Source organism: Dryobates pubescens, chromosome 13 (assembly GCF_014839835.1).
Source record: "Dryobates pubescens isolate bDryPub1 chromosome 13, bDryPub1.pri, whole genome shotgun sequence".
NCBI lineage: Eukaryota > Metazoa > Chordata > Aves > Piciformes > Picidae > Dryobates > Dryobates pubescens.
This window is the reverse complement of record NC_071624.1, coordinates 25,861,012-25,881,916: the sequence shown is the minus strand read 5'-3', so window position 1 is coordinate 25,881,916 and position 20,905 is coordinate 25,861,012. Positions and strand designations below refer to the sequence as shown.

At 43.4% G+C, this 20,905-nt stretch overlaps 1 protein-coding gene across 1 annotated transcript in view; it reads left to right on the top strand.

Moving 5' to 3' along the window:
* Positions 1 to 20,905, top strand: part of GTF2I (general transcription factor IIi) — a 71,620-nt gene that overhangs the window by 24,553 nt on the left and 26,162 nt on the right. The window contains exons 15-23 of the mRNA XM_054166987.1: positions 3,500 to 3,559; positions 5,092 to 5,151; positions 5,279 to 5,338; positions 6,795 to 6,857; positions 8,441 to 8,545; positions 9,989 to 10,201; positions 15,214 to 15,279; positions 16,937 to 17,120; positions 19,120 to 19,226. Of these exons, the coding sequence (XP_054022962.1) occupies positions 3,500 to 3,559; positions 5,092 to 5,151; positions 5,279 to 5,338; positions 6,795 to 6,857; positions 8,441 to 8,545; positions 9,989 to 10,201; positions 15,214 to 15,279; positions 16,937 to 17,120; positions 19,120 to 19,226 (918 nt within the window). The remainder of the gene's footprint in view (positions 1 to 3,499; positions 3,560 to 5,091; positions 5,152 to 5,278; positions 5,339 to 6,794; positions 6,858 to 8,440; positions 8,546 to 9,988; positions 10,202 to 15,213; positions 15,280 to 16,936; positions 17,121 to 19,119; positions 19,227 to 20,905) is intronic.

The window sequence follows — 20,905 nt, the reverse complement described above, 5'->3', positions numbered from 1 at the left end:
CTGATGAATCTTTAATTTGAAGTTTCAGAAGCTCTTGTAGTGTATGAATCATTCTTATATGATTTTAATATTTATATATACTCCAAGCAGAACAACATTTGTGAGGTCCACTACTCAAGCTCTATGTTTGAAGTATCTCTGAGTTGCTCTGCCTCGTCCCTGTATCCAGTTAATGCTGCAAGTTAAGCTCAGCTAGGAGCGAGTTATTTCCTTTGGTTGCAGTGAACAGAAATGAAGTTGTTGTTATAAAGGGCAATATAAAACAACTAGAACCCTAAATGTATTATTTCAGCCTGTTTGCATTTGTTGTTAGGTTAATTGAGCAATATAGAGGAACACAGGCAAGCTGTCACATACCTCTGAAGGATAGCTCCACGTTCAACAATGAGGAGCAGAACTGCACATCCTTTCATTTTGTAATATTATGTTACTGAGATCACATTTCTGTGCATGGTCAGGCACACAGATTCCTGAGCTGATTTTCTGATGTGCTTTAGTAACCAGCTGCAGGATTGTAGAATCACTATTTTCATACTGGCATGTCTCAAGTGGTGCATGAACACTGTCTGGAGATCTTAACCCTACAGCAGAGCCAAATGTCACCACTCAAGCTCAGAATTGGAAAGGTGAATTCTCTGCTGTCAGGATTATTTTTTCCTTCCTATTTGTACACTGCCTAGCCTGAGAGGACAGGAGGTTTACAGGCACAAGAGAAGGCAGTAAAAATAGATACTTTCTTGGAGACAATGTCATTGTTTTTCTTTCCAAAGCCAAGTCCTGTCACCCTTTTGCTTTTCAGCTCCTTGTGGCTTTCCATTTCATGCATAAAAACAATGTCAGAATTTGGCCAATAGCCCAAAGTGTAATCCAACACTGTTTGTAGAGTCTGTGCTGAAATGATTGCCTTACAACATTGTGACATACATACTGCAACCTGCCTGAGCTAAAAAATCCCATGCATACAATAAGCTTCCATAGTAAAGTTGAGGCAGTGTGGACTGGGGGCGGGGGAAAGCAGCTCTGTGGAGAAGGACCTGGGAGTGCTGGTGGACAAGTTCACCATGAGCCAGCAGTGTGTCCTTTTTCCCCTTTCAGTGCAGTCATGCAAACTTCCACTGAAAACAACACAAACCAGAGTCCTGTTGGTAGTAGTGATGAGAAGTGGTGTTACAACATCAAGTCATGGTGCCTTCCCTAGAGCTTCTCCTTTGTTTCTTCACGTTGCTACTGCTCAAGCTAAAAGGTTGAACAGAGTGCAGAGAGCTATAAATTCAGGAGGCATGCAGGGGTTTGTGTGGGTGTGATGGTGCTGTGCAGAGAAGTGAACCTTTGAAGAGTACAGTTATCCTGAGGTGTGTTAATGAGGACTAACCCAAGGGAGCCCAAGCATTGCCCTTGTAGAGGTGTGCTACAAAACAAAGAAGAGGGCTGGGGTCACAGTTCTTGCTGCAAAAGCCTGACAGCAAAAGCCAGGCTTATCGATTTCTGAAAAGAAACAACTTAACTGTAAGAGACCAGCAATCTGCCTGGGGCTTCCTGCAGAAAATGATTTACTGGTGGAATTTCATGGTTATTGTTCCTGGCTGGAGTGTTTGCTTCCTCTCACCAATCTGTAATGCTGACCACAGCGCTGCGTGTGAAATTCTCCCATTAATCACACGGAGGGAAGAATTATACCTGTAGGTGGATGCTCTTTTCATTTCTTCTTACCTTGTGGTAGGCTGCAGTGTTTGGATGTTGCCATGAGTTAATACTGAATTACTAAATTTAGCAGTGGTTTAGCAGTACTCAGTGAGAAGACTGAGAAATGGGGACTTTAGCCATCAAAAACTTCCCGTGGGTGTTTGACAGAGTATTAGGGGCAGCTTTCCGTCACTGGGCCCTAGCAATATGGCAGTGGGTGTGTTTTTTTTTCCCCTGTATCCTAGTCAAATGTGAAGGTCACTGCAGTGTTAAGTGTTTTGGGTGGCACCAAAGACTAGCTATTCTGGAAGAAAGGTCCGGGTTTTGACACAGTAAAAGGACTGAATCAGAGAATCAGAATGACACAACATTACAGGTTGGAAGTGAACTCAAAAGGTCGTGGCGTCCAAGCCCCCGCCAGGGTAGGATCACCTAGATCAGGTCTCATAGGAATACATCCAGGTGGGTTTTGAATGTCTCCAGAAAAGGAGACTCCACAACCTCTCTGGGCAGCCCATGCCAGTGTTTTGTAGCACTCTCAGTGAAGAAGTTTTTCCTTCTTTTTACATGGAACCTTCTGTGCTCCAGCTTGAACCCATTGCCCCTTGAAAAAGAGAAGCTGTTGTTTTTCATTGCTGGTAGACTTACAAACCTGCCTCTAAACAGCCACAAATTGTGGAGAGCTGTATGATCTTCTGCAGTCTGCTTTTGCAAATGAACACTGAAATCATTTGATTGACACAGAGTAAGTGATCCAAATCCTTCAGTTCCAGTTAGTATAACACTCCTGTATGGCTAGCTGTATATGCCTGTGCTGTCTGTGTTATAGAGTGATCAGCTCAGTGTGAGGCCATTTGTACTGTAAGCAGTTCACTCTTTTTCCATGTAACTGCAGGAGTGCCAAAGCATTAAGCAGTAGAAATTTAGGGGTGTTAATTTAATCTTTCAAGTGTCACTTGTGTGCTGCTTTCTGCCACAGCCTTTTTAAAGCAGTCCCCATATAGCCATCAAAAGAGCTGTTGTGATGAAAGGCAAACAACCTTGAAGTGTCGTAAATGATTTAATCTCTCTGAATTTGTCACTTTAATGCAAGTAGAAATTTTAAAGTCTAAAAGGGCTGCCTAGGAATACAGATTTCAACAGGAAGAAAGATTTTGCTGATTAAAAATTCATTGGGGGAAAAAATAAAAATAAGAAAGGCAAACCCCAAAACATTTCATGTTTTAAAATTTATTAACACAAGGGAAACAAAAAGAAAACGTGCAGTTGTGCTGAGTCTGTCCTGGGTTGAGTAAGAACAGAAGTAGTTCTGTTCAATGATTTTACTTTTCAGCTCAGTCTCTTCTAAGCAACTTCACATTCTGCAGTTACCAGCATGCTTGTGCAGACAGTGGCTGCTGCTAGCCATGGTAATGCTGATATTTAGCATTAGCATCAAGGATTGGGAGTGCAGACCAAGGTCACTGCTAAATCTTATGTACTGCATGAGAAGTGCAGAGTAAAAGGCTGCACCTGGAGGGAGGAGCAGACAGGAGAGATGACCCTGATCTGACCAAGGAGAGATTCCATTCCATCTACATCATATCTGGTATAAAGCTGAGGGGTCACCAGGGTCAAGTTCTCTTCCTCAGTGGTCGGTGTTTGAGGAGGACTCTCCATTCTGCCTTTGATCCCAATCCATGTGTTCCTGGATCCAGATTCAGAATCCAACTCCTGATTCTGGTTCCCATCTGCTTCTTTGACAAATTCCATTATGGGCTGGGAAAATGTGTTTATGGTGAGAGACACTTTAACAGCCATTCTTTTTGTTTCCTAGCAGCCCCTTCGCCAGCATCAGAGCCTTATAAAACAACTGCTCTTGTAAAAAATGAACCAGGTAAAGCTTTTAGTTGTGTCCTGATTTGAACTGGGACAGAAAATATTTTACCCTAAAGGAGTAAATAAAAACACTCACACAGAATCATAGAATCAATAAGGTTGGAAAAGACCTCAAGGATCATTAAGTCTCACCTGTCACCTGAGACCTCCTGACTACTGAACAATGGCACCAAGTGCCACATCCATTCCCCTCTTGAACACCTCCAGGGATGGGGACTCCACCGCCTCCCTGGGCAGCACATTCCAATGGCCAACAACTCTCTGGGAAGAACTTTCTCCTCACCTCTAGCCTAAACCTCCCCTGGCACAGCTTGAGACTGTGTCCTCTTGTTCTGGTGCTGTGTGCCTGCGAGGAGAGATCAACCCCCACCTGGCTACAACCTCCCTTCAGGTAGTTGTAGACAGCAATAAGGTCTCCCCTGAGCCTCCTCTTCTCCAGGCTAAACAACCCCAGCTCCCTCAGCCTCTCCTCACAGGGCTGTGCTTGAGGCCTCTCCCCAGCCTTGTTGCCCTTCTCTGGACACATTCAAGAATCTCAATGTCCTTCTTAAATTGAGGGGCCCAGAACTGGACACAGGACTCATGGTGGGGCCTAACCAGTGGTGAGTAGAGGGGCAGAATGACTTCCCTGCTCCTGCTGGCCACACTATTTCTGATGCAAGCCAGGATGTCATTGGCCTTCTTGGCCACCTGGGCACACTGCTGGCTCGTGTTCAGCCGGCTGTCAACCAGTACCCCTAGGTCCCTTTCTGTCTGGCAGCTCTCCAGCCACTCTGACCCCAGCCTGTAGCACTGCATGGGGTGGTTGTGACCAAAGTGCAGCACCCAACACTTGGACTTGTTGAATGCCATCCTGTTGGACTCTGCCCATCTATCCAGCCTGTCAAGGTCCCTCTGGAGAGCCCTTCTACCCTCTAACAGATCAACACCTGCTCCCTACTTAGTGGTGATTAAATAGACGTTTACAGAAACAAACAAAAGTACAAAAGGGATCAAGGCACAAAGGATATATACAGATACTCAGAATCAGCCTTGGCCCAGCTCTCTGGCTGGGCCCCAAAACAGGCTTCAATGAGCCAAGCCTCTGCTAACGCTAGACCCCAGTAGGCCCTGGATTAGGTCTCACTGCCCCCCAACGCTAAGCCTCGAGTAGGCCTCAGCTATGCCGCAAGAGAATCTCTTGCCAGCAAGGCCTTGTTCCCACACAGCCAAAAAGAGGAAGCAGCAGCTCCACAGCCAGAGCAGGGAGGCAAGAGAGAGAGAGATGTGACCAGGTCTGCTCCTTACGTAGAAAGATAGAGGATATGGAGGGGAATAACAAATTACAATATCCTGTGTCCTCCCACTTTGGACTGTCTAGGCCTCTGGAGGAATTTACCTCTCTGGTAGGACAGTTAATCCTTAACCTACAACAAGTTGTGTTTTGCTCACATCAGTTTTGGAAGTGGAATGTATGAGGTTTGCTTTTCAGACTGGGAAAATGTGTTTGTGGTGAGACACAATTTAACAGCCATTCTCTTTCTTTCCTAGCAGCCCCTTCAAAAGCACCAGAGCCGGATAAAAAAGCTGCTTTTGTAACAAATTACGCAGGTAGATCTTTTAGTTGTGTTTCTCTCCCACCTGTCTTGGAAATGGAATGTAAGAGGCTTGCTTTTTAGGCTGCGAAAATGTGTTTGTGTTGAGACACAATCTAAAAGCCATTCTCTTTGTTTTTTAGCAGCCACGTTAGGATCATCACAGCCAGCTCAAAGAATTGCTCTTGTAAAAATTTACACAGGTAAAGCTTTTAGTTGTGTTTTTCTCCCATATGTTTTGGAAATTGAATGTATGAGGTTTGCTTTTCAAAGCTTTGCTTCCATGATTTGAAGTGAAAGTTTAGGGTATTGGATCTTCAACTTCAACAGAAATGAGAATTTCAATTGCCTTAATTTTCCGGTGTCCAAGTAGAGAGGCATCTAGGAGAGAATCTCATTTCTTTCTTTTCTAGATTCAAAAAGGAACATCAGATTGATCACTAGTAATTGGTGCAGGTTGAGATGTTTTCCATGCAGTTCAATTTGTTTTGTTACTGGTTATAAAGTTTAATAAGCATCAGAGGGATGTGTGGCACAGGAACGCATACAGGCAAGATTTGAAAGTCCCTAAAGGAGGAGACTCCACAACGTCTATGGGCAGCCTGCTCCAGTGCTCTTGTTTCTCCTCATGTTGAAGTGGCACTTCCTGTGCTCCAGATTATACCCATTGCTCCTTGTCTTATTACTGGGCATGACAGACAAGACACTGGCACCTTCATCTTGACACCCACCCCTCATATTTATAGGCCTGAATAAGTTCCCTTCCCATTTGCTCCCATCATGTTTTCCATGAACTGGGTGATAAATTTGACATAGTTCAAATGCATTGCAGCTGAGGTGACTCGGCAGATACTGCTGAATCTCAGCTATCCAGGACATCATGTGAAGAGCCTTTGAAACACAGATCCTTCAGACTGGCTGCTAAAGTGATCTCTTGCAGCTTACAGAGATCTGAGAGAAGATACTCTTCAAAATGCACAAGCAGAGCATTGCTCTGTCAGAATAATTAAAATATGTTCCTCCATCAACTGCTTCTTGGGTTTTAAACAGTTTCCACTGTAATGGATTTCAGTTTTTTACACTTTAGTCCAATTAAGTGCAAATTGCTCTTTCCCCACCCCCCCAGGATTGATAAGCCTAATCCTATTTATGATGTTGGTGCAGACGTCCCCAATGAAAGCAGTGTGGGTTTCCTTCTCATCTTTCACTGCTGGCCTTGCAGCCTGTTGTGGAATTGGTTATAGTGCAGCAGCTCTTGAGTCTGTGTAAAGCAATACATCATGTGTGGGGGCACACAGCCTTTGTCTATGTTTTCAGTAATCCTTGATAACAAAGGGAAAAATGTGTTTTTTTGGTTGTATTAATCCTATTAAGCCAAGAATAAGGAGTTTCCTCCTGTCTTTAACAGCAACTCTGCACTGCTGCACATGCAACTTAACAAGTATAATCCCCACCTCCTCACCCTTGTCTAGAAATGCTTAAAAGCTTATGCTAAAAGATCTTTGCTTCTGGTTTTGCTGCATGCTGTGCAGAACATTTCAGTGAGCTAGGGAGTTTCTTTGACAAGTGCTAATTTCAATATAAAACCATGGAGTGTTTGGTAAAATCTTTTCTGTGTCCATCATTCATCAGTTCTGTTTTTTTTTCCTCCCCCTTCAGGTCCCCCCCAGAACACCCCTCCAGAAATAAGTCGAGGTCCTGAGGTCGAGGTCACCATTGAGGGTTAGTTCTCCAGTTGAGTGATTTTTGGTCCATTGGGTGTTTTCATGTCCAAATAGTGCTGTTTTAACAATGCCTACATTCCATGTTACTGAAAAAACAGGATGGTGTGCTAGTGTGGATTTTCTCCCTCCAGATTCCCCTCTGAAAACCTCTTCAGGTACAAGTATGGATCCTGAGGTCGAGGTTACCATTGAGGGTTAGTTCTCCAGTTGAGTGATTTTGGTCCATTGGGTGTTTTTATGTCCAAAAATGCTTTTGTTTTTACAATCCATACATGGTACTGAAAAAAAAGCAGGAGGATGTGCTCGTGTTGACTGCAGTTGGGATCCTTCTCTGGTTGGTGAACATACCTGGTCCAGAATTTTTATAAACCCAAAATCTACTGAAGCATTTTGGAAATACTGGGCTGCTTTTGAAACTGTGCACAACAGATTCACATCTTTCACTTATTTTTCAAGCATTGGTAATGAGGGATACTCAATATTTAATAACAAGTCATTACTTTAGGTTTTGAAAGGAATTTTACAACAGTAAACATGAAGAACATGAATGGTTTGGAAGCACACTGTAGTTAGACAGAATTTCAGCTTAATGCTTGCTTCTGGGAAGAATTATACTATGACAGAAACTGCATGTTACAGGTTGTGTAAGGGAAGCTTCAATTTATTTATTGAGTATCAATGGAGATGAGATAAAAACCTTTATATACACCATCTCTCTGTCTCATCTAAATGGCAGCAAAGCCAGTGTCCATGGTGTTTTCATGCAGGGATGGTGGTTAGAAGTCAGCTGTATTTCTTGCCTTTCATGTCCTGTAACTGCTTTAAAACACTTCTGAGATTGGTTTTTGCAAAGCCTCCTTCTGGAATGGCTAAGATTAAGGTCACCAACTTAGCACTTGAGAAATTAGGCAATGCATTTGAAGCCCAAGTTGACACTTGTGGTGTTGCTTTCACCTTTTTATAATCCAGCAGTAAAATAATTCTTGCATTATCTCAAGGGAAGAGGTGATAAGAGAAGGGTGATTAGGTTCTGTGTGTATGTAAAGGCCTTTACCACAAAAGTGAAAATGCTTTGAAAGGGTTTTCTCTACCCAAGCAGGCAGCAGTTTTTTTCCCCTCTGTTTCTTTGTGTTAAATGAATTTCAGTTACATCCATCAGCTTTACCTGGGTTTGACACAAGGTCTAGCACCTTCAATCACTTCAAGATAAAACATAGGTAGTGTTTGAAGACCTCTTAGTGGAAGGGTACTTCCAAGTAGATAAAGGATGTAATCGCTGTCTGCACAATGTATTTCCTGGTTTCTTTTGCATGGTCATTTTAGGATCATGAGTGTCCAGCTGTGTTTCAGAACACAGTATAGTTTTCCCTAGTACCTTGTGCTGGCTGCCTTACACAATATTTTTTATGCACAGGCCAAAAGCTTTCTAAAGTTACTCAGAAAAGTAATTAATTGTACAATTTGATGCATAAGAAAGCACTGTTCAATACCTGCACTACAGCTTTGAAATCCAAAGCAGTTCCAACGTTGCAGATGAGTTCCCTGGACATTAAAATTGTGATATTTTTGTGTTTCTTTAAGATGATGATGAAGAATACTTGGCTCCTAGCAAGAGAACAAAGAACATCACTTCAGCTAATGGAGCTGCCAGTACTAGGAGAACAGCAGCAAGAGCAGTGAATTCTGGTAAGAGAAAAATTAAGGATTATTTTGCCTTTCTGTTTTATACAAAGGTCTCAGACAGTTTCACGCTGCAGGAATGAGACACAGCAGTGCAATTATGCAGCGAGGAGCCCAGGGCTCCTTGTAGATGTATTGCAGAAGTATAATCACCCTCATAGTCTACCTCAGTTGTTCCTTGTTATTCCAAGTGACCATCTGAACATACGCTGCAAGATTTTTGTTCCTTGAGTTCTTGGACCAGCGGTCATCTGATGATCATGAGATGTCCAGCTGTGTTTCAGAACAGATTGGATATCTTTATTGTGAAGGTGGTGGAATACTGGAACAGGTTGCCCAGGGAGGTGGTTGAGGCCCCTTCCCTGGAGATATCCAAGGTGAGGCTCGACGAGGCCCTGGGCAGCCTGATCTAATTGGGGATGTTCCTGCTGACTGTGGGGAGGTCAGACTAGATGACCTTTGGAGGTCCTTCCCAGCCTGGACCATTCTATGATTCTATAATATGATTTTCCTTAGGAATTATGGAAATACCATGTGCTGGCTCTCTTACAGAAATTGTTCCTGCACAGCCCAGTGGCTATGTGAAGTTACTCAGAAAAATAATTAATTGCAAAATGTGTTGATCAGTGAAGTACAGTTCAATGCTCACGTTAGAGCTTTGACATTCAAAGCCGTTCCAACATAGCAGTTTTAAACTCCAGAGAACTCATGTACAATATTTTTGTTTCCTGAAGATGATGATGAGGAGGAGGAGGAGGAAGAGGAGGAGGAGGAGGATGATGATGATGGTGGTGATGATGATGATGAAGAATACTTGCCTCCTAGCAAGAAACGAAGAAACACCAGGTCAGCTAATGGAGCTGCCAGTACTGGGAGAAGAGCAACAAGAACATTGAATTCTGGTAAGAGAAGATGAAAAATTATTTTCCCTTTCTGTTTATAAAAATGTCTTAGTTTCACACTGCAGGAGTGAGACACAGCAGTGCAAGTAAGCAGTGAAGAGCTCAGGGCTCTTTGCAGATGTATTGCATCATCATAGGGTACCTCAGTTGTTCTTCATTAATTCCAGTGACCATCAAGTAGTTGAATGAAATCAAAAGAAATCTGGATTTTTGTCCCTTGACTTCTTGGACAAGAAGATTGCATTTCCTGAGTGCTGGCAAACCAGAGGTCATTTTATGATGATTGAGATGTCCAGCTATATTTCAGAACACAACGTAGTTTTCCTTAGGAAGTGCAGAAGTACCTTGTGCTGACTCTCTTAAACAAATTGTTCCTTCACAGCCCAGTGGCTTTCTGAAGTTAGTCAGAAAAGCAATTAATTGTAAAATGTTATGCTTAAAAAAGCACAGTTCCATATTCATGTTTGAGGTTCGAAATCCAAAGCAGTTCCAACGTTGCACATGAGTTCTCTGGACTTCCAAACTGTGATAGTTTTGTTTCTTTCAGGTGATGATGATGAAGATGGTGGCAGCGGTAACTATGATGACGATGGTGGGGATGATGATGATGGTGGGGATGATGACGATGGTGATGGTGATGATGGCAATGATGATGGTGAAGAAGATGAAGAATATGTGCCTCCTAGCAAGAAAGCAAAGAACACTGAGGGAATTAATGGAGCTGTTATGCCTGGGAGAAGAAGAAGAAACTTCAACTTTGGTGAGATAAAGATTATTTTCCTTTTCTGTTTTATCAAAAAGTATTAGACAGTTTCCCACTGCTGCAGTGAGACACAGCAGTGCAAGGATGCAGTGAAGAGCCCAGGGCTCTTTGTAGATGCTACAGCAGAAGTATAATCATCATCATAGGCCTACCTCAGTTGTTCCTCATTATTCCAAGTGACCATCTGAACACATCACAGAATCAGTAAGGTAGGAAAAGACCTCAAAGATCATCAAGTCCAACCTCTCACCCAACTCTCATGACTACTCAACCATGGCACCAAGTGCCACCTCCAATCCCCTCTTGAACACCTCCAGGGACGGTGACTCCACCACCTCCCTGGGCAGCACATTCCAATGGCTAACAACTCTCTCTAGGAAGAACTTTCTCCTCACCTCCAGCCTAAACCTCCCCTGGCACAGCTTGAGACTGTGTCTTCTTGTTCTGGTGCTGGTTGCCTGCAAGGAGAGACCAACCCCCAACTGGCTACAGGTGGTTGTAAAAGGAAATAAGGTCTTCCCTGAACCTCCTCTTCTCCGGGCTAAACAACCCCAGCTCCCTCAGCCTCTCCTTGTAGGGTTTGTGCTTGAAGCCTCTCCCCAGCCTTGTTGCTCTTCTCTGGACAAGTTCAAGAGTCTCAATGTCCTTCTTAAATTGAGGGCCCAGAACTGGCCACAGTACTCATGGTGTGGCCTAACCAGTGTTGAGTACAGGGGCAGAATGACTTCCCTGCTCCTGCTGGCCACACTTTATTTCTGATGCAGGCCAGGATGTCATTGGCCTTCTTGGGCACTTGGGCTCTTTATGGTAGTGTTCTTTTGTGATGCTGTAATGGTTTAGAATTTTACCACCACATTAACAAAAACTCAGCTCACTCAGTTGGGTAAGCAAATGGAAGCTATATTTACAAGCCATAACTACACTCTGCAGTGGAATGCAATGAATATGTACCAATATACCACATTTACAATATTATACAGGGACTTACAATCAGAAAACAGCAGGAAACCCCCCCTGAACCACTAATGGGATCCCCAAAGGAGTGGGGGTAACTGCTCCATCTCTCCCCTAACCTCTCCCCCCCACCCTGTCTGTGTTTAATTAGAAGGAAAGAGAAAGAAGTTAGGAATGCCTTTAGCTCAAAGCATCATTAGTGTTCTTATCTCAAGGTCAGTGGCGATAAGATTCTTCCAGCTGAGCAGAGCAGAAAGCAGCTGCCAGAGAGGGAAGAAAGAAAGAAATGAATGGATGTGGGAAAAGAGACTGCTAAGGGTCCCCTTCACACATCTGGCCAATGAAATTTGTTTAGAATAATCTTTTTGGTTTTCCTTTTTGCACCCAACTGTGAATTGTTTATACTTCTCCACTCTTCTGCTCCAACTCTGCAGCTAAACTGCGGTGGTGTGAAGGTTTAATCCTCCCACCACAGAAAGCACAGCTAACTCAGTCAGAGAAGTGAATGAACAGCTGTATTTTACAAGCAGAATGAAATGCAATGAGTATATACAAAACATACAGTAGTTTACAGTATATACAAAAATACACAGGCAAGAATGTAACACAGTAAAACCCTCCTGAGGAGCATCCCTGCCTCAGGTTCCCCCCAAAAAAACCCTCTCTTTCCCTCCTTTCTTGTCCAAGTTATTATTCAGACCAATCACTGTAAAAGACACTCTTTTGTCACACACTTTGTGCTTATGTTGTGAAGTTGATGACCTACCACTAGGCTAAGCTGATTCTGTTCTGGCAATCACTCTCTCAAAAGTCTTTTCCAACCTGGTTAATTCGATTCCATTCTAATCCATTCTGTTCTCTGACAAGCATTTTAGTTTTCCTGACTGAGCACCAAGGTAAGTGGTGGTTTCCTTTTGATACATGAGAAACATCATCCCAGTTAAACAGCAATGCTGACAACTTCCCCAATTCCATCCAGTCCCTTCAATTTATCCATTCTCTTCTCCCAGGGACATGCTCCATATAACATCCACTACAGTAGGGCAACCAACAGTGCACAGAAAATGATGCTCAGGTACCTAGCACGATCCCATTCCTATCAACACACCACACAGCACTCCATGGGGAAATAAAATGGAAAACACAGCAACTCCAAGCATGCTGCAGGCTGTCAAAACAGGGGGGAAAAAACCCCTATACACACCCTCCATCACTGTCATAGTGAGACTACAGCTAAAGGGACTTTTTTTCCCCCTCCCCACTAAAATGACATGCCCCAGCTGCAAGATGCAACTTGAATCTCCTGAGCTTTTGATAAAATATCTAAGAAAGCAAAAAAACTAAAATGCTGTGGTAAAATGTTTTTCCTGACAGTGTCAGATCCTGCCAGCAAAGGTATTTTTAACCTTAAACAGTTGGTTCAGAAATATTGTGGAAATCCAACCTTCTTTCCCAAAGACTATCAATTTCTAGCAAGCATTTTAGCAGACACTTTTCATTCCTTCCCCTGGTTACAATTATTTTGTTTTCCACTTTGTTTTCCTGTTTCCACAAAAGCTAAGGGCACGGATCATGATTCCCCCAGTTTCTCAGGCCACTTGGGGTGCCTGATCTCAGACTCCATCAAGACATACAGGAAGTCTCTCCAACTCACAGCTATCAAACATCTGGATTTCATCACTCTCATGTAAAAAACTCAAACTCCTTATCAGAGGAGATTTCTCTCTTAAGCATCTATACCTCCTTTGCAGTCCTCTGAGTGCATGAGCCTTTGTCATTCTGCAGCTGTGAATGATAGAATTAAACCACTAATTTCTGCTGTCCAGTTACCTAAGATTGAACTTCACTAGACAAAGGTGCAAGATCTTCTGAAGCATTCAGGTAGTAGCACTGCAACTACCAACAGCTGCTCTTTGTCCCATTACAGCAAATGAAGTTTATCTCTCTAAAGTTTCTCACATTCACTTGCTGTTTTAACCAGACCCTGCAATGCTGTAGAGAAATCTCACTTTCTGCAGGTCAGCATCAGCTGTGAATGGAAAGGGCAATAATCTCCATACAATTTAGGAAGCCCAGGAATAAAGATCTCTGATTTTATTTCCACATATACAAAGAGGTTAATTGATGCAGGTGATATGCCAGGTACCTGGAATGATGAGTTTATCTGTGGACACAAGGCAGCAAGCCAAAACATCCTTACCCCTCTAAAAAAGATCTTCTTCTTGCCCACATCTGAAGCACACTGTCCTATTGATACCCATGAAATTGCATTTAAAAAGATGGGAGCTTAAACATGGCAACCAAAATTCAATCTGTTTTATCTGGTGCAAGAATTTCTTTGACAACTGGAAGTGTAGCAGCTTGAATGGCCTTGGTTCTTTGACCTCTGTAAGCTACTAGATTCAAGTCTTTGGTGTAAGAAATAAGCTGTAAGTACATTTGCTTATTAAACCATCCTTTAAAAGCCAGCCAGCATCTGGTACCATCTACAAAAGAGTTGTGACATTTTCCTAGAAGCACTGAGGTGGGAACAGAAAGCTGTGCAAATGTGTGCTCTCTGACACAGGCAGGAGATTAGATGCTAAAATCCTGCCTTTTTATCCAGCTCTCCGTGGAACACACGATTGGATTTGGGTAACTTCTCTCTTGCAGCTTGCATCTTCTTTCAGACATAGGCTTTATGGGGGTGTTTTGCACCATCAGGACTTGGAGAAATACTGGATTAAACTAGAGGTTGGCATGGCTCCTCCTGACCCCCAGATACTTACACAAATTTGCACCAAAACAGCTTCATGTACTTGCTATAAGCTTAATTAAGCTTCACAGTGTCCAGATTTAGATAACTATCAACAGCAGCTACAAACTAACTTTACCCTTGATGGAATAGCATAGACCAGGCTGGAAGAGACCATTGAGAATAGAACAGAACAGCGTAGAACAGAACAGCATAGAACAGAACAGAATAGAATTAACCATGTTGGAAAAGACCTTTGAGATCATCAAGTCCAATCTATCATCCAACACTATCTAATCAACTAAACCATGGCACCAAGCACCCCATCTAATCTCTTCTTAAACACCTCCAGTGATGGTGACTCCACCACCTCCCTGGGCAGCACATTCCAATGGCCAATCTCTCATTCTATGAAGGACTTCTTCCTAATATCCCGTCTAAACTTTCCGTGGTGCAGTTTGAGACTGTGTCCTCTTGTTCTGGTGCTGGTTGCCTGGGAGAAGAGACCAACCCTCTCCTGGCTACAACCTCCCTTCAGGTAGTTGCAGACAGCAATATGGACTCCCCTGAGCCTCCAGGGAAGACTCCAGGCTAAGCAACCCCAGCTCCCTCAGCCTCTCCTCATAGGGCTTGTGCTTCAAATCCCTCCCCAGCTTTGTTGCCCTTCTCTGGACATGTTCCAGTAAGTCAACATCTTTGCTAAACTGAGAGGCCCAGAACTGGACACAGGACTCAAGGTGTGGGCTAACCAGTGCTGGGCACACTGCTGGCTCATGTTCAGCCTACTATCAACCAGTACCCCCAGGTCCCTTTCTGCCTGGCTGCTCTCCAGCCACTCTGACCCCAGCCTGTAGCAATGCATGGGGTTGTGGTGGCCGATGTGTAAAACCTGGCACTTAGATGTGTTAAATCTCATGCCCTTGGACTCTGCTCATCTGTCCAGCCTGGCAAGGTCCTTCTGCAGAGCTCTCCTACCCTCTAACAGATCAACACCTGGCCCTAACTTGATGTCATCTGCTGGTAGCAAGAGCTGCTGACTGAGCTATCAGAGAAACCATTTTAAACCATTTCAGAAGTAACCTTTAGCCTGCTTTATGTTTGTTTTTAAGCTTGCTTTAATATCTGCACAAGTCCTGGAGGTAATTTTATTCTATCCTTTTTCTTTCCAAATATAACCATGTCTTTTAAGGTACAGCTTATACCATGCTCCTCTGTGCAGTAGAAGCAGAGCAGCATATTTCAGTTGGAGGTAACAGAGACTTTTACAAGAGATTCTTAGTTTCATTTCTACTCTTGACATGTCCTCCTCTTTTCTTTGCAGATAAATGGAATACAAGAATTACAAACTTGAGAAAACAAGTTCAAGAGGTGTTTGAAAGAAAATATGGTATGTGTGACACTGCTTTCCAAACAACTGCTTCTAGTCAGAAATGTAATAAATCACAGCTTTTTGCCTTGCATCTTCTTGTTGGCTCAGGGACACAACACTGCTGACAGCATGAAAGGGTTAAGTATTAACAGAAGAGTTAAAATTTGGGACAGTTGCTTCATTGCTGAGTAATTCCAAAATTGGGTGCCTGTGTTTAGCACCCAAATGTGAAACTTGATTTTGTTTTCAGTTGTTGTCAATTTCCTGCACCTTCAGCATGCTCCTTTCTTGGATACTCACATTTGAGGGAGTTGGCCCTTTTCTCTGGGGTCATTTTGGGTCATTCAGTCTTCTAACATGGCTCTGGGGAGAGGTTGCCACTCATGGATTGTTCCTTTTTGATTGTGATTGATCTGCAGTGGAGTAACTGTTATATGTTACTGTATGTTATATACCCTCTGGGAGAGAAAAAGCAGCACACATATATGAGACTTTTGTCTCCTTGACATATTTTGTGCCCACATACCGCAGACTAAAAACATCAGCAGGAATTTCTAAGTAAATGGCAGTGCTCTTTTGCTGTGAAAAAGTGGAAGTGCTTTCAGGATGGACCTTGTGATTTGGAGTTATTACATGTTTTGGATGTGACTATCATCTGACACTTAAACAGCCCATTGAGAGCACTCACACCAAGTCAAAACAGTTCAGAATCTGATTCACAGGATTTTAATTGCTGCATGAAAGAACACCATTCTTGGTGAATTGCTTTAATTTGGGGGTTGGTGCTTGCATGGAGCCAGCTTAAAAATCGCCTGTGAAGTCTGTTGAATACTGAGCTGCTATTCCTGACTTTCCATGGCAGGCCAGATGGTATTAAATGATCCTGTTTTCCCCCCCTGTTGATGACAACACTTCATTGATTCACAAACTATTTCCATATCAGATTTCAATTCTTTCTATCTGTATGGGCATGCAATTTACCATTTAACTGAAATGAGTTATGGATGTCCAGAATTCCCAGAATGCTCCTCAGATCTGGTGGCTTCTGGAGCTCCAGAATCTTTTATCAGTGTCAGTCCCTGTCATCCATTACAGCTGACATGGCTGAAAACAGATTGATTTTTGTGTTTAGATGTAAGGGAAATGGGATTACCTTGGGGTTTTTTGGTGGTGTCAGGAGTATCTTTTTTTACTTCATTAGGGCTTCCTTGGATTGCTAAAATACACCAAAGCTTTAAGAATTCACTCAGAAGAAGGGATGTGTGGCCCTCCTCTAAGGCATTAATGACTCTTGTAACCTAGATAGTAGCAATAAATAATGATAGTCAGAGTTAATGAACTGAAATGTTTATAATTAAGTCTAGATCATTTCATCTTTCAAAATGTGCTATGAAACAAAACCTAAACACAAAGCTTCACTGTAACAGGTGCAGGCAATGTCATTGCATGTTCACAGGGTAAAGGGACAAGGGGAGAATCTGCATATGTATGCAGGTCTGCAGCTTGCTTGCTGTGATTTTGCTGTGAAACAAAAGCACGAGTGCTTGCTTGTTTTAGTGTGCTGAGGAGGCACTGCCTGCCTGCTAGTCTGATGCTCTGCAGAGTGATAGCCAAGAAGTCGTTTGAGTGGAGCCACAAGCCAGGCTCATGTTTTTATTCTCCTCTTCTCTTAAAGCTGAAGCTGTAAAAGCAAAAGGTCCAGTAATTATCCCATACACAACCTTCCAGTCACATGAAGATGAGCTGATTGTGGAAGGGCTGCCAGAAGGCGTTCCCTTCAGGCGACCATCCACCTACGGCATCCCCCGCCTCGAGAGGATCCTTCTAGTGAAGGAGCAGATCCGGTTTGTCATTAAAAAGTAAGGAATCTTGCATTTTCATCCCTATGTTACTCATTGTTTTCTGCTGCTGCACTCTGCTTCATTTTATCTCCAAGAATAGAATAGAATAGACCAGGTTGGAAAAGACCTTTGAGGTCATCGAGTCCAACCTATCATCCAACACCATCTCATCAACTAAACTATGGCACCAAGCAGCCCATCTCTTCCTAAACACCTCCAGTGATGGTGACTCCACCACCTCCCTGGGCAGCACATTCCAATGGCCAATAACTCTTTCTATCAAAAACTTCTTCCTAACATCCAGCCTAAACCTCCCCTGGTGCAGCTTGAGACTGTGTCCTCTTGTTCTGGTGCTGGCCACCCAGGAGAAGAGACCAACCCCCACCTGGCTACAGCCTCCCTTCAGTTAGTTGTAGACAGCAATAAGGTCTCCCCTGAGCCTCTTCTTCTCCAAGATCTTCCAAACTGATTTCTACTGCTGTATTCAGTACTGCTTTTGCAGTACTGATGATTGCTTTTGAGCTGATGTCTGCTCTGCTAAGTTCAGCTTCTGAGATAACCCAAGCACCACAGTGGTGGCTGAGATCTGGGCAGATCTTTCCAGTATTATGGGCTTCTTGTTTTGGGCAGATCTCTCTGCACTATTTTCATCTCTGCAGCTGTAATAAACGTTGAAAGCCATTGACACAGGGATATTATAGGCTGCTGGAGACCTAACTAGCTACTGGTTCCTGTGATTCAGTTGGGTGCCTGTCCTTGGTGTGTCTGGAGGTGGATCTGTTAGTGTTCAATGAGGAGAGATTGTAGATGTACCCAGAAACTTCTTGGGAGTTCGGGTGCCTGTTGTAGCTAGCAGGGTGTCATCTGCCTTTAAAGTGAGGTCATGACAGGAGATGTTCTGGACTCCTTTCTTTCTCCTTCCTCTTTCTTGCCTTTGTGTCTTTTCCTGGAAGAACCTTGCTGTTCTTTTCTGTAAAGGCAGATGGGACTGGGAGAGAGCCTGGACCAACCCTGAATTCAGGATATGCAGGGAGAGATGTTGGCATCTGTGTGTGCCAAGTGCTGGATCTCAGAGGTGTAGAGCCCTCTGAGATCCATCACTGCAGCTACAGCTGTGGCAGACTGAGAGGCAGCTTTGATAGTAGGTGGATATGTACCTTTTAGAGCTTGGTGCTTCACTTCAGACAGATGTGATGTTTCACAGTACAGATGGGCATCTACAGTTTAAAATGAGGCTTCTGTGAGTAACAGCTGATGCTCTACTGTTGTTCAGTAGTATAGGGGCTAACCCAGGAGTTTTCAAAGTGGGTAAGAGTCTGCTGATTGCAGTCCTGGTGGTATTGACAGCCCATGCCTCTGTGCATGCAGCATGCTACCTTCAGCATAGGTGCCAGTTTCTCAAATATGAAAGGTACAAATTCAGTTTCTGTCATCCTAATGCTTGCAGATAACCAGAAAAGAGGAAGAAGTATAGATGTCCTTTAAAAATCTCATTTCAAACCATACACTGCATAGATTTCAAGGCTTTACACAATTCTGGCACCTGCTTTCCTCAAATTTCTCTTAGTTGCTGACAGTAATTAGTTTATGCTGCTAATCAGTTTTGTTATGTGTGGTAACAAAACCCCAGTTCAGTTTGGTGGTGTTCCAATATGGGTAAAATTTGGGAAAGAGAAATGGCTGCTTTGAAATGTTAATTTCTAAAGGTTAAACTCTTGCTTTGGATCATTTGTTCCTGATCTTAGGCCTCAGAGATCATTTTCTTGTAGTCTGGATGTCACCATGCCATGTTATGGCTCAAGTGGGTAGGGGTATCAGGCATGAAAAATACTTTGGTCAGTGTAGTTCCAACCAGCTCTTAAAATACTTAACTGGAATTTAATGTTGAGTTGTGACGTCCCCTGTTAGTCTTTTTCTGATCCTTCTGGTGGTAACTTGAGGCTGTAGCTGCAGGCTGTAACTTCTGGTTTGTCAAAAGTGTGTGGCACTGCTGAAGTATGTGTCTTCAATCTTTTAGTCACGAGCTTTTGGCTTTGGCATCACAGCAAGATGCACTACAGCAGGATTCCCCACCACAAGATGCACCACGACAAGATGCATCACAGGATAAAACAATTCCAGGAGGTAGGTCTTCAGATGTGTGAGTTGTGCAAATACAGAGTGATTTCCTGTTTGTCAGCCTGGGAGGTGACACCCATTTGTTTTGCAAGTTGGTTTGAATTTCCTTCAGCTACAAAATGACAGCAATTTTCTACTGGTTATCCAAGCCAGTGTTGCTAACACTCTGATCAGCTGCTCGGATTCAGCTGACCAGAAGGCAGAACAGTGAGCCAAGTGTTGGTCTGCTGAGAAACAGAGCAAAGGCAGCAGTTTGCATAGCTGGTAGAGTTTACTGGGTAAGGAAGTGTCTGTATCATGGAATAATTGCTAATATATGGTATGTGCCAAAATTGGATGAACTGAAATGTGGTAATGAGCATACTGGCTAGGGCAACATTTATTACTGTAGAACCTGACATGCTCAGATGCTGGCACTCCATTTTTACATAGCAGTGCAAGGACTTTGCATTCTAACCACTTTTGCCCTCAGGAATCCTTCTCCACAGCTTCCTGCTCTCACATGATTGGTCTTCATGGCATCCCTATCCAAAGGTAACAAAAATGACCCCGGGAAAACAAAACTACAAGAACAGGCTTCTATTACAATGGCACCCATTGAGTTCTTTTCCACTGAGGTTAAGAGAAAAAAGTTTAGTGTGGGAAAAGAACAAACCCAAGTTTGAATGAATTGTGCCTTTGCCTGGGCACTTGGTGAGAAATTACTTTTCTGGACTGTTTTTTTCTCTTCAGTTGTATTCTACTGTCTCCTGGGCTTCAGAGTGGTTTTTCAATTGTCCAGTTAAGCCAGCTGTTGAAAGCTTGTGTGCATGAACAAATTGCTCCCAACCCCAAAATGCTAACTGGCAATCTTAGCCTGGTTAAACTGGATTTTTAGGAATACCAGAGAGATTCTTAGTTCAGACAGGAATGTGAGCATATAACTGCAGCACCAGTGTGTTGTGCTATGTCATAGAATCATAGACTCAGTAAGGTTGGAAAAGACCTCAAAGATCATCAAGTCCAACCTGTCACCCAACACCTCATCACTACTAAACCATGGCACCAAGTGCCACGTCCAATCCCCTCTTGAACACCTCCAGGGATGGTGACTCCACCAGCTCCCTGGGCAGCACATTCCAGTGGCTAGCAACTCTCTCTGGGAAGAACTTTCTCCTCACCGCCAGCCTAAACCTCCCCTGGTGCTGTTTGAGACTGTGTCCTCTTGAGAGCAACCCCCTCCTGGCTACAACCTCCCTTCAGGTAGTTGTGGACAGCAATGAGGTCTCCCCTGAGCCTCCTCTTCTCCAGGCTAAACAACCTCAGCTCCCTCAGCCTCTCCTCACAGGGCTTATGCTCGAGGCCTCTCCCCAGCCTCGTTGCTCTTCTCTGGACACGTTCAAAAGTCTCAGTACTCATGGTGCTCTGTTGTAGAAGGTATATCAAAGACTGTGCTTAAAGTGAACATTAAGGATCTAAATTAAGAAAAAAAGTTTTGTCATAAGGATGTCAAGTTTACATGTGTAGGAATGAAACTTTCCCTGCAGCAGAAATCAACCAACTGTCTTGAGTCTTAACAGCCTGCTGCTCCTTTGAGCACCACATTTGACTACAAAAATAGTAGGTAGGCTAATGACTGAGTCTTAAGCTTAACTGTTCACTTACATGGGTTTGAAAATCAGCCCTTTTATCTGTTGTTGTAGTAG